The sequence below is a fragment of the Gorilla gorilla genome, chromosome 11 (genome assembly GCF_029281585.2).
Source record: "Gorilla gorilla gorilla isolate KB3781 chromosome 11, NHGRI_mGorGor1-v2.1_pri, whole genome shotgun sequence".
Classification (NCBI taxonomy): domain Eukaryota; kingdom Metazoa; phylum Chordata; class Mammalia; order Primates; family Hominidae; genus Gorilla; species Gorilla gorilla.
Window position 1 is genome coordinate 62,622,358 of NC_073235.2, and position 13,529 is coordinate 62,635,886.

General features: G+C 40.6%; 1 protein-coding gene across 2 annotated transcripts in view; it reads right to left on the reverse strand.

Annotated features, from left to right (window-relative positions):
• ITGB6 (integrin subunit beta 6) overlaps nt 1-13,529 on the reverse strand; it is a 99,473-nt gene that overhangs the window by 8,817 nt on the left and 77,127 nt on the right. For both annotated transcript variants that reach the window (XM_004032696.4, XM_019022437.3), the window contains exon 13: nt 4,781-4,900. In XM_004032696.4, the coding sequence (XP_004032744.2) occupies nt 4,781-4,900 (120 nt within the window). The remainder of the gene's footprint in view (nt 1-4,780; nt 4,901-13,529) is intronic.

Below are 13,529 nucleotides of genomic sequence, written 5' to 3' on the forward strand. Positions count from 1 at the left end.
TTTCCATCTGATGTACAGTAGCTGTGTGAATGTGATCCAGTCCCTTGACCTCTCTGAGCCCCAGGCCGTTCATCTGTAAAACAAAGTTCAGTGTCCCCTTACCTTTTCTGATGATACCAATAAGCTGAAGTGTTCTTGCTTACTAACACAGCTTCCTAGACCCCTTCCCCAATATCCTGATTCAGTGGGTCTTGGATAAGCCACCGATTTTGTATTATTAACTATTCTAAATGATTCTTATCCTCAAGCAAGTCTGGGAAATTAGATGTTCTGTAGGGTACTTTCAACTTGAATATTCTATGAAATGTTATTTTGACTGTATTGAAGATATTAATGTAATTTTGCAATTACACAGTACCTTTCCTAATTCACAGCAGAATGACTAATAGTCCTTGCAATATGCCTAGGAGATGATACATTTCTTAATGAAACATTATAATTATGCTCTCCTCTTACTTTCATGGAAAAAAAAATCTGACATAAAATTATCGTTAGATATCTGCATCTCTCTGCAAGAAATGAGGCAAAATCCATGGGATCTGGGGAGGAAATGAATGATGTTTAGTTTATCCTAAGTCTTACTGCTTTTAGATATTTAATAAGGAGAGTTATACACATATGACTAGTCATGCTGTCTTTAAGGTAAGGATCTGGAGTCGATGTGAATCTGAGTGGGGCTAATTACCCACTAACAGCATGATGCCTGGCCTCACACACTTTTGTTCTTTGGCCAAGAAACCATGTAAAGAGATTATGCAGAAACAGGTAAAGGAGCTAATGACATAGCTATTACTGTATGAAGATCTAAAGACTATATTCTCGCATAGCAAATGAACCATAGCTGCCTCTAATAGGTTAGCACATTCCTGCAAATAAAGCGGTAGGCCTGTGTCATGAGAATATATACTGGCTACATCTTTGGCTAAGAAATGCCTGGGTGGGGCATAGTATGTTCCTGTTCAAAGCAAGATGAAGCTTGCTACAATCCTGCACCTAGACATGAATTAGGAGGGTTCTCCAGAAGGGACTAAGGAAGAAATGGGTGCGGTCTGGCAGAGATAATTATTTTAAGAACTGAAAGTCCTCAGGAATTGTACATTTCTCAATTAAAGATGTTGGCCCAAGTGCCAGAGCAGGTCTTACACAATAGAGATCATCACTTTCCATACTCGGATGTTTCTTGAGATGCTCAGACTGAAAATGGATTTCTATGTGGAAGAAGAGGGTCACCTCTATCACTGTGGGCAATGTGGCCCATCGAGTCCAGGTTGGTGCAGCACCTACTTCTAAGGTCCTGAGTATCTAACTCTGCTACATGCGTTGCACAATCTGGTAGCTCAATGTGCATATTGAGTGCTTGAAATGTGACTTTTCCCAAGTAGCTTATGCTGTAAGGGTGAAATACACACTGATTTTGACACTTGGTATGAAAAAAATGTAAAATATCTCAGCTTTTATACTGATTACATGTTTAAATGACAATATTTTGGATAACATCGTAAATAAAATTCATTTTACCTGTTTCTTTTACTTTTTAATGTAATTACTAGAAAATTTTAAATTACATATAGGGTTTGCCTAACAGTTCTGTCGGATGATGCTGATCTAACATCTTTTTGTGATTCAGATAGTTATGATGATTGTACAGCCAGTAGGAGGCAGTAGAGCACAGTGGTTCAGAGCAGGTGCTCCAGGCCAGGCTGCCAGAGCTCCTCCAACTAGCTCTGGCACGTAATTACTGCCAGACCTAGAAAATTATTTAATGTCTCTATGCCTCAGTTTCCTTACCTTTAAAATGAAAATAATAGTGGTACCTGTTTTATATGGTTGTTAAGAATATTGAGCGAATTAATACATGTAAAATATATAGAACAACATCTGGCAAATGGTATTAGTAAGGGCTCAAAAAATGAGAGCTGCTATTATAATAATTAATATTACTATTGTTACAGCAAATACAGCACTCCTTCCCCTTTTCTATCCTCATCACCTCAAGGGCCTGGAGCCTCCAAGTTGGAACCTGTGGGTATAGCATCTACCCTAGCTGGTACTTTCCAGCCGGGAAGCCTTCCCGCCTATCATTCCTTGACTCTGTTGTGGCTCTTATGCTCTGGAAGTCCCTCCGGATGGTGGGAGAAAGAAAGAAGATGAAAGAAGCCACCTGTGTCCACAAGCACCCTGGTGGCGACCCTTCACTCAGTTCTTTTTTTCAATTTGCTTAGAGGACCCTGGGGATCAGCCCCTTTCTCACTTCTCAGTTTGCCTCTTCCACCCAAGCCTCCACCAGGCCACCCTGGGATTTTCTAGTCTGAAAGCTGTGAGACGGGAGACAGGAGGGACCATGGACTTCTGGGGACAGGTTCTACTCTGCTGGCCCCTGGAAGTGCCAGGCCTACCCAACCATGCGGACATGTGTTGAGGAAGAGGGAGCCTGGAGGCTGTCAGGTGACTCTTGTTAAGCCTCAGGGAGGTTATTTTTCCCCTCACTTTTCCCTACTACAAAAGCATGGGGATAATAACACGCCATAATAAAAAGCATCAGGGCATCTGTGCGTGCTCTGCAGAATGGCATGTTGTGGTGCCACTCTTATTGTGTGGAAGAATAAAAGAACAGACAACAGCTCAGTAATGAGGAGGCATTTAGCCCAAGGCATGTTTCACCGAAAAAAAAAAAATCACCAACTAGATACAAAAGTCTCTGAATTAAAAGCAGGACTTATTCTGGAAATTTGTTTTTGTTGTTTGAAACTCGTTTTTTTCAATAGAATCGATACTGTAAGGGATGGCTTTGATTTCAAGATAACTTGCTAAAGTCACTGCCACAGTCACAGAGGGTTCGGAGTGTAGTTAAAGAATTTTATTTTGTAAGACAGATAATGAGCAGGCAGGCTTTTTTGGTATTATAAAGTAATTTCTCCTTATACAGCAGGATTCTCCTTATGTTTCCCTAATGAACGGCCACAAGACTCATTTTATGTATGCATTTCAAAGGAGTTGATTTACATGAGATTTTTCCAGAGCAAGTCTCCAGGGGCACTTGGCATACCTGAGCTCCAAGGCCAAGTTCACAATCATCTTCAGATTCCTTGGATTGTGCCAACCTCTATCTCTCCCTTGCCCTCAGCAACTGCAATGTGACATTTTTCTGATCATGTTTTCTTGATTGGGATATAATGGTCTTGAACCTACTTTTTGGTTCTTTTGACATTGCTGTGGTTTTTATGTTCTTAAGTGATGCCAATTTGATACTTCTGGTTTTAAGTTCAGGACTTAATATTTTATCAGCACATCGGTAAGTAAGCATGTACAACAAAACACATCTATCTGCCTTATGGCCTGGCCTTGTTGCTGTTGTCTGGGTCAGAACTTACTTAGGCTCCAAGCTTTTGATGGGAGGAGGAGGTTGCAAACAAGGTCTGATGAGGTCTGATTTAATATAGCTGTCATATCTGCAGGAATGGTTTAGGGAGGAACACATCACTAATTAAAGACAGAAAATATGAGGCACCTGTGAGTAAATGAGAATGCAGTCTGTGTTGTTAGGGCTGTTGCTCACAGGGAGATCTTGGGACCATTTGTATCAGGCTTGCCAGGGTAGTTGTTAAAATGCAGAGCCCTGGGCCACACATCAGATGATGTTGACTCGGGATACAGGCATTTTTAACAAGTTCCCCAAGGGAGTCTGATACCCACTAACATTTGAATCCGCCTCAATCAAAGTATTAATACCTTCTCACCTACTTTCTTCTCTACTAAATATAAACTTCTCCTTCCCCTTCACTGAATGCAAAATGTTTAAGGTTTTCCCAAGTCCCAAACTGACTCTATGAGTTGGTATGGATGAAAATCCACAGGAGCAATGGACCCCTTGACATCCTTTTAGATGACATCCTTCCTCACTTGCTGCTTAATGTCTTTTCTGATTCAGCATTATCATTTAATGACCCATTACCGTGAGTTAGGTATTGCCACAATTTTATGTGTGTTATTCCACTTAATCCTTGAGTCAACACTTAGAAAAAAGTACTATTATCTGTACCATTTTACAGATGAGGAAATAGAGACTCAGAGGCTCAAGCCATCACTCCGCTATTAAATAATGGAGAAGGATTTGAACCAAGGTTTGCCTGATTCACACTCTTTAAAAAAAAATGGACACACTCTTCTCTGTTACCCTTTCCTAAAGATACACCTTTTGCTTACATTTCATTTAATCTACTTACCTTTTTATAATTCATTAGTCAGCTTTCAGGAAGATGATGACTGCTGCAACTACAAGTCATCTTAGCTGGTTTTTTTTTTTTTTTTTTTTTTTGGCAGAGTCTCACTCTGTGCAGTGGCGCGATCTCGGATCAACGCAACCTACACCTCCCAGGCTCAAGCAATTCTCCTGCCTCAGCCTCCCGAGTAGCTGGGATTATAGGTGCAGGCCACCATACCCGGCTAATTTTTGTATTTTTAGTAGAGACAGGGTTTCACCATGTTGGCCAAGGTGGTCTCCAACTCCTGACCTCAAGTGACCCACCTGCCTCGGCCTCCCAAAGTGCTGGGATTACAGGTGTGAGCCACCATGCCCAACCCTTATCTGGTCTTAATAAGAGACACTGGAACATACTGAACCTTCTAACTGGCATCTTTCAATCCTTGGGAAACTTTAAGAAACTTCATCAAAATTTTGGAAATGTCTTTCCTGGCATGCTACCCAGAGCGATTTTCTGGTTGCTTTCTCTTCTCCTGTGTAGTATCATTTGCCATCGGCAATGGAAGGCAAAACACCCACCTTTTTCATTGATGCTGTGAATGATGGTTTTCCCCTCATTATCTGTAGTTATTAGGAATGTAATAAGACATTCATTTTCTCCTTGCAGAGAGCAGGAAACAGAACCATCCTTTGAGAAATCTGCAGATAAAGGAGTCATTCATTAGGTTAAACAAGATTCCAAAAGAGATTATTTTTAAAACAAAGTAGTATTGAGTTTTAATATGTAAATTAGAGTTTTCAATATTGCAGAATGAGAATAGGAGAGGCATAGGTTTTTTTTTTTCTCATGAAGTGAGGTTTTCGTTTTCACTCACGTTCCAGAAGAACAGTTCCAGTTGTGGTCAATCAGGACTGACCATCAAATGTACCTATCAAACGGATACGGGCAGGATTGCAACAGGCTGAACGTACTTCAAGGCAGGTACCCACAGCTGCCTTGGGAATAGAATGGCCCTGATTATGGTAATGAGGGGGCTATAGGTTCTTTGCTGAGAGCATGAAGGATGTCTAGATTACATTTCTGCACAGTTCAAACTGATACTGATACTTTTAAAGGGGTCTTTCTCACAACGGCATAGTCAAGATTGCTGGCCATGTATTGTGGTAACAGTAACATAAATTAATATCAGGAAACTGAGACTGAAGCATTATGTAGCTCAGGGACCATCAGGATAAAGGTAAATAAATCCACAGTGACAGTTTGTCTATCATTCAGTAGAGCTCCTTTCTTAATTTGAAAAAAAAAAAAATCCAGTTTACCTTAAATCTTTTCCAAGTGGGAATTTTTCCTTATTGAGCTCATTCAAGAGGCAGAAAATGAATGTCATGACAGAAATTAAAAGTAAAGTAAAATGGCCAATCTGAGATGCCAGTACTATCTACCAGAAATTTTAGTGGTCCAGGATGTATGCCAAAATAATGTGGCATTCTCCTAATTAAGAAAACCAAACAAATTTGCTTAACTGTTCTCCTATCTTTTAAGTTGGAGACTTTTCAATGATGGTTACAAACACTGTTTTTCAGAAACCTGTAAGTAGAAGACCTTTTGCTCTTAATCTAAACTTTTAGGACATAGGTCCAAAGTTAGTGTGTTATGCTACAATGGATCAGAACATTAAAACTGGGGCTGCCCCTGATAATCTCGGACATACTCCTACTAGACTTATAACCTCTCTCATTAGCTTAAAAATAAAAACATTAATAAAGCAGAATCTAATGTGTTTTCTGAATCTAACAAAAATTAAATAATAGTCTGTTCTTGGTCAAAAATGCCATAGCCATAGATAGAAATATTAAGTTGCTGTTTGCTGTCTTTACATTTTGTTTGAGATGAAAAACCCAACAGTGTCTGTGAGAAGTATGCTTTGTATTATCTATGAAAACAGGAACCAGCAAGACATTTAGCATTGTAAATAAAATTTCGGATGATAGATTTAAGTGTACAAACTGTTTTTGAACCCATTAGAAACATCTATTACATGGGAATATTAAGAAATCTAATTACAAATCATCCTAGTCTAGTCATTGCCAAATGATTATGGTCATCTAAGTCACCTGGGAGTTTTGAAAATGTAGATTCTGGGGACCCACCTTGGGTATTCTGATTTGAGAAGTTGATTGTGTGCACAGGAGCTTGTACACTTAGTGAGTTGTCTAATAAGTATTTTTAAAAAGGAGATTCTGATTAAGAGATTTGGTGAGATGTGTGTTATTTCATATGTTTGATTGCAAATGGTATTGCATATATAACTCATACGTTGGCCATTTTATTTGGCCTTTACCACATCTCCTGTTCACTTGCCTCTCCAATTAGCTAGGGTTCATGAAGTCTTGGGGACTATGCGTTTTCTTATTGGACTGTTTTCTTGCTTCTTTCCCACTCTCTGCGGGAACAGCCCAGGTTCACTCTGCTCGCCTTGAACATATTTAATGAAACATTTTATTCTGTGGTAGGAAATATGTGAATGGCTTATCATACTCCTTTCAGTAATATTAACCATGTTTTTAAAAATTTTCTTTCAAATAGCTGCACTGAAGCCTAGAGAGGCTTACTTGACCTGGTCAGGGTTATTTAAGTGTTAATGGAATGGCAGAATATGATCTTTGAGTCACAACTCCCATGTTGCTTTAATTACTTCACCACTCCTTTTCATGACTGTTATGGCTCTAGATGTAGCCTGTTCCATGGTGTTTGGGTATTGAAATAGTATTCTCAAATGTGCAACGACAGATTTGCATAATTCGCTGCATAATTTCTTCTGTTGTTCATAGAAAATGGATCTCTCTTTTTTCCCTTCGTTTGTGAATGTCTACAGTGCTGCTCTAGAATAATACAATGAAAATAAGATGCCAGGCAGTCCGTGGAACCATACTCAGAGAAGGAAGAAATGTGAAAACAGGGGTGAGGATGTGGGCCTGGGAAGGTCCAGGGAGGGTGTGAAAAATACAAAGCAGGGGGGTGGAGCCAAGATGGCCGAATAGGAACAGCTCCAGTCTACAGCTCCCAGCGTGAGCAACGCAGAAGATGGGTGATTTCTTCATTTCCATCTAAGGTACCGGGTTCATCTCACTAGGGAGTGCCAGACAGTGGGCGCAGGTCAGTGGGTGCACGCACCGTGCACGAGCGGAAGCAGGGCAAGGCATTGCCTCACTCGGGAAGCACAAGTGGTCAGGGAGTTCCCTTTCCTAGTCAAAGAAAGGGGTGACAGACGGCACCTGGAAAATCAGGTCACTCCCACCCTAATACTGCACTTTTCCAGTGGGCTTAAAAAATGGCACACCAGATTATATCCTGCACCTGGCTCAGAGGGTCCTACGCCCACGGAGTCTCGCTGATTGCTAGCACAGCCGCCTTGTATACTGCAAGGTGGCAGCGAGGCTGGGGGAGGGGCACCTGCCATTGCTCAGGCTTCATTAGGTAAACAAAGCAGCTGGGAAGCTCAAACTGGGTGGAGCCCACCACAGCTCAAGGAGGCCTGCCTGCCCCTGTAGGCTCCACCTCTGGGGGCAGGGCACAGACAAACAAAAAGACAGCAGTAACCTCTGCAGACTTAAATGTCCCTGTCTGACAGCTTTGAAGAGAGTAGTGGTTCTCCCAGCACACAGCTGGAGATCTGAGAACGGGCAGACTGCCTCCTCAAGTGGGTCCCTGACCCCCGAACAGCCTAACTGGGAGGCACCGCCCAGTAGGGGCAGACTGACACTTCACACGGCCGGGTACTCCTCTGAGACAAAACTTCCAGAGGAATATCAGGCAGCAGCATTTGCGGTTCACCAAGATTCGCTGTTCTACAGCCACCACTGTTCTGCAGCCACCGCTGCTGATACCCAGGCAAACAGGGTCTGGAGTGGACCTCTAGCAAACTCCAACAGACCTGCAGCTGAGGGTCCTGTCTGTTAGAAGGAAAACTAACAAACAAAAAGGACATCCACACCAAAAACCCTTCTGTACATCACCATCATCAAAGACCAAAAGTAGATAAAACCACAAAGATGGGGAAAAAACAGAGCAGAAAAACTGGAAACTCTAAAAAGCAGAGCGCCTCTCCTCCTCCAAAGGAACACAGCTCCTCACCAGCAATGGAACAAAGCTGGAGGGAGAACGACTTTGACAAATTGAGAGAAGAAGGCTCCAGACAATCAAACTACTCCAAGCTACAGGAGAAATTCAAATCAATGGCAAAGAAGTTAAAAACTGTGAAAAAAAATTAGATGAATGGATAACTAGAATAATCAATGCAGAGAAGTCCTTAAAGGAGCTGATGGAGCTGAAAGCCAAGGCTCGAGAACTACGTGAAGAATGCAGAAGCCTCAGGAACTGATGCGATCAACTGGAAGAAAGGGTATCAGTGGTGGAAGATGAAATGAATGAAATGAAGTGAGAAGGGAAGTTTAGAGAAAAAAGAATAAAAAGAAATGAACAAAGCCTCCAAGAAATATGGGACTATGTGAAAAGACCAAATCTACGTCTGATTGGTGTACCTGAAAGTGACGGGGAGAATGGAACCAAGTTGGAAAACACTCTGCAGGATATTATCCAGGAGAACTTCCCCAATCTAGCAAGGCAGGCCAACATTCAGATTCAGGAAATACAGAGAACGCCACAAAGATACTCCTCGAGAAGAGCAACTCCAAGACACACAACTGTCAGATTCACCAAAGTTGAAATTAAGGAAAAAATGCTAAGGGCAGCCAGAGAGAAAGGTTGGGTTACCCACAAAGGGAAGCCCATCAGACTAACAGCGGATCTCTCGGCAGAAACTCTACAAGCCAGAAGAGAGTGGGGGCCAATATTCAACATTCTTAAAGAAAGGAATTTTCAACCCAGAATTTCATATCCAGCCAAACTAAGCTTCATAAGTGAAGGAGAAATAAAATACTTTACAGACAAGCAAATGCTGAGAGATTTTTGTCACCACCAGGCCTACCCTAAAAGAGCTCCTGAAGGAAGCACTAAACATGGAAAGGAACAACTGGTACCAGCCACTGCAAAAACATGCCAAAATGTAAAGACCATCAAGGCTAGGAAGAAACTGCATCAACTAACGAGCAAAATAACCAGCTAACATCATAATGACAGGACCAAATTCACACATAGCAGTATTAACTTTAAATGTAAATGGGCTAAATGCTCCAATTAAAAGACACAGACTGGCAAATTGAATGAAGACTCAAGACCCATCAGTGTGCTGTATTCAGGAAACCCATCTCACGTGCAGAGACACACATAGGCTCAAAATAAAGGGATGGAGGAAGATCTACCAAGCAAATGGAAAACAAAAAAAGGCAGGGGTTGCAATCCTAGTCTCTGATAAAACAGACTTTAAACCAACAAAGATCAAAAGAGACAAAGAAGGCCATTACATAATGGTAAAGGGATCAATTCAACAAGAAGAGCTAACTATCCTAAATATATATTCACCCAATACAGGAGCACCCAGATTCATAAAGCAAGTCGTTAGTGACCTACAAAGAGACTTAGACTCCCACACAATAATAATGGGAGACTTTAACACCCCACTGTCAACATTAGACAGATCAACGAGACAGAAAGTTAACAAGGATACCCAGGAATTGAACCCACGTCTGCACCAAGCAGACCTAATAGACATCTACAGAACTCTCCACCCCAAATCAACAGAATATACATTTTTTTCAGCACCACACGACACCTATTCCAAAAGTGACCACATAGTTGGAAGTAAAGCACTCCTCAGCAAATGTAAAAGAAAAGAAATGATAACAAACTGTCTCTCAGACCACAATGCAATCAAACTAGAACTCAGGATTAAGAAACTCACTCAAAACCGCTCAACTACATGGAAACTGAACAACCTGCTCCTGAATGACTACTGCGTACATAACGAAATGAAGGCAGAAATAAAGATGTTCTTTGAAACCAGCGAGAACAAAGGCACAACATACCAGAATCTCTGGGACACATTCAAAGCTGTGTGTAGAGGGAAATTTATAGCACGAAATGCCCAAAAGAGAAAGCAGGAAAGATCCAAAACCGACACCCTAACATCACAATTAAAAGAACTAGAAAAGCAAGAGCAAACACATTCAAAAGCTAGCAGAAGGCAAGAAATAACTAAAATCAGAGCAGAACTGAAGGAAATAGAGACACAAAAAACCCTTCAAAAAATTAATGAATCCAGGAGCTGGTTTTTTGAAAAGATCAACAAAATCGATAGACCGCTAGCAAGACTAATAAAAAAGAAAAGAGAGAAGAATCAGACAGATGCAATAAAACATGATAAAGGGGCTATCACCACCGATCCCACAGAAATACAAACTACCATCAGAGAATACTACAAACACCTCTATGCAAATAAACTGGAAAATCTAGAAGAAATGCATAAATTCCTTGACACATACACCCTCTGAAGACTAAACAAGGAAGAAGTTGAATCTCTGAATAGACCAATAACAGGCTCTGAAATTGTGGCAATAATCAATAGCTTACCAACGAAAAAAAGTCCAGGACCAGATGGATTCACAGCCGAATTCTACCAGAGGTACAAGGAGGAGCTGGTACCATTCCTTCTGAAACTATTCCAATCAATAGAAAAAGGGGGAATCCTCCCTAACTCATTTTATGAGGCCAGCATCATCCTGATACCAAAGACTGTCAGAGAAACAACAAAAAAAGAGAATTTTAGACCAATATCCTTGATGAACATTGATGGAAAAATCCTCAATAAAATACTGGCAAACCGAATCCAGCGGCACATCAAAAAGCTTATCCACCATGATCAAGTGGGCTTCATCCCTGGGATGCAAGGCTGGTTCAACATACACAAATCAATAAACGTAATCCAGCATATAAACAGAACCAATGGCAAAAACCACATGATTATCTCAATAGATGCAGAAAAGGCCTTTGACAAAATTCAACAGTGCTTCATGCTAAGAACTCTCAATAAATTAGGTATTAATGGGACGTATCTCAAAATAATAAGAGCTATTTATGACAAACCCACAGCCAATATCATACTGAATGGGCAAAAACTGGAAGCATTCCCTTTGAAAACGGGCACAAGACAGGGATGCCCTCTCTCACCACTCCTGTTCAACATAGTGTTGGAAGTTCTGGCCAGGGCAATTAGGCAGGAGAAGGAAATAAAGGGTATTCAATTAGGAAAAGAGGAAGTCAAATTGTCCCTGTTTGCAGATGACGTGATTGTATATCTAGAAAACCCCATCATCTCAGCCCAAAATCTCCTTAAGCTGATAAGCAACTTCAGCAAAATCTCAGAATACAAAATCAATGTACAAAAATCACAAGCATTCTTATACACCAATAACAGACAAACAGAGCCAAATCACGAGTGAACTCCCATTCACAATTGCTTCAAAGAGAATAAAATACCTAGGAATCCAACTTACAAGGGATGTGAAGGACCTCTTCAAGGAGAACTACAAACCACTGCTCAGTGAAATAAAAGAGGATACAAACAAATGGAAGAACATTCCATGCTCATGGGTAGGAAGAATCAATATCATGAAAATGGCCATACTGCCCAAGGTAATTTATAGATTCAGTGCCATCCCCATCAAGCTACCAATGACTTTCTTCACAGAATTGGAAAAGACTACTTTAAAGTTCATATGGAACCAAAAAAGAGCCCATGTCACCAAGTCAATCCTAAGCCAAAAGAACAAAGCTGGAGGCATCGTGCTACCTGACTTCAAACTATACTACAAGGCTACAGTAACCAAAACAGCATGGTACTGGTACCAAAACAGAGATATAGATCAACGGAATAGAACAGAGCCCTCAGAAATAATGCCACATATCTACAACTATCTGATCTTTGACAAACCTGAGAAAAACAAGCAATGGGGAAAGGATTCCCTATTTAATAAATGGTGCTGGGAAAACTGGCTAGCCATATGTAGAAAGCTGAAACTGGATCCCTTCCTTACACCTTATACAAAAATTAATTCAAGATGGATTAAAGACTTACATGTTAGACCTAAAACCATAAAAACCCTAGAAGAAAACCTAGGCAATACCATTCAGGACATAGGCATGGGCAAGGACTTCATGTGTAAAACACCAAAAGCAATGGCAACAAAAGCCAAAATTAACAAATGGGATGTAATTAAACTAAAGAGCTTCTGCACAGCAAAAGAAACCACCATCAGAGTGAACAGGCAACCTACAGAATGGGAGAAAATTTTTGCAACCTACTCATCTGACAAAGGGCTAACATCCAGAATCTACAATGAACTCAAACAAATTTACAAGAAAAAAACAAACAACCCCATCAAAAAGTGGGCCAAGGATATGAACAGACACTTCTCAAAAGAAGACATTTATGCAGCCAACAGACACATGAAAAAATGCTCATCATCACTGGCCATCAGAGAAATGCAAATCAAAACCACAATGAGATACCATCTCACACCAGTTAGAATGGCGATCATTAAAAAGTCAGGAAACAACAGGTGCTAGAGAGGATGTGGAGAAATAGGAACACTTTTACACTGTTGGTGGGACTGTAAACTAGTTCAACCATTGTGGAAATCAGTGTGGCGATTCCTCAGGGATCTAGAACTAGAAATACCATTTGACCCAGCCATCCCATTACTGGGTATATACCCAAAGGATTAGAAATCATGCTGCTATAAAGACACATGCACACATATGTTTATTGCGGCACTATTCACAATAGCAAAGACTTGGAACCAACCCAAATGTCCAACAATGATAGACTGGATTAAGAAAATGTGGCACATATACACCATGGAATACTATGCAGCCGTAAAAAAGGATGAGTTCATGCCCTTTGTAGGGACATGGATGAAATTGGAAATCATCATATATGATATGATGATCCAATTGTGCATAGTTAGAACTCTAAATTTTCAGACAATGTAAGTAGTCTTCAAAACAATATAAAGTTCATTAACTCAATCCATGCTGGAAATGGATTAATTTCTGTATTCTAATTCCATCTATTCAAGAGACACATCCTGGAGGGTCATACATTATTGGCTTAATTATTTCACTTCACCTGAGCTACATCTTGGCCACATCTCTAATGTGTGCAGAGTAGCAATTCTACCCTGAGCCGCATGATAATGCAGCGAGTTCAGGATGATACCAAATTAAATTCTCCCAGGTTGTCTCTGTTGGAAGAGTCAGTCATCATCTTTGTTTTAAAGTCCACAAAGTATTGTTTAAAAGGTATTGCCAGTTAAAGAACAAGCTATTTAAATATTTGAGGTGAAACTTTGCCACTAGACTCTGATTCTA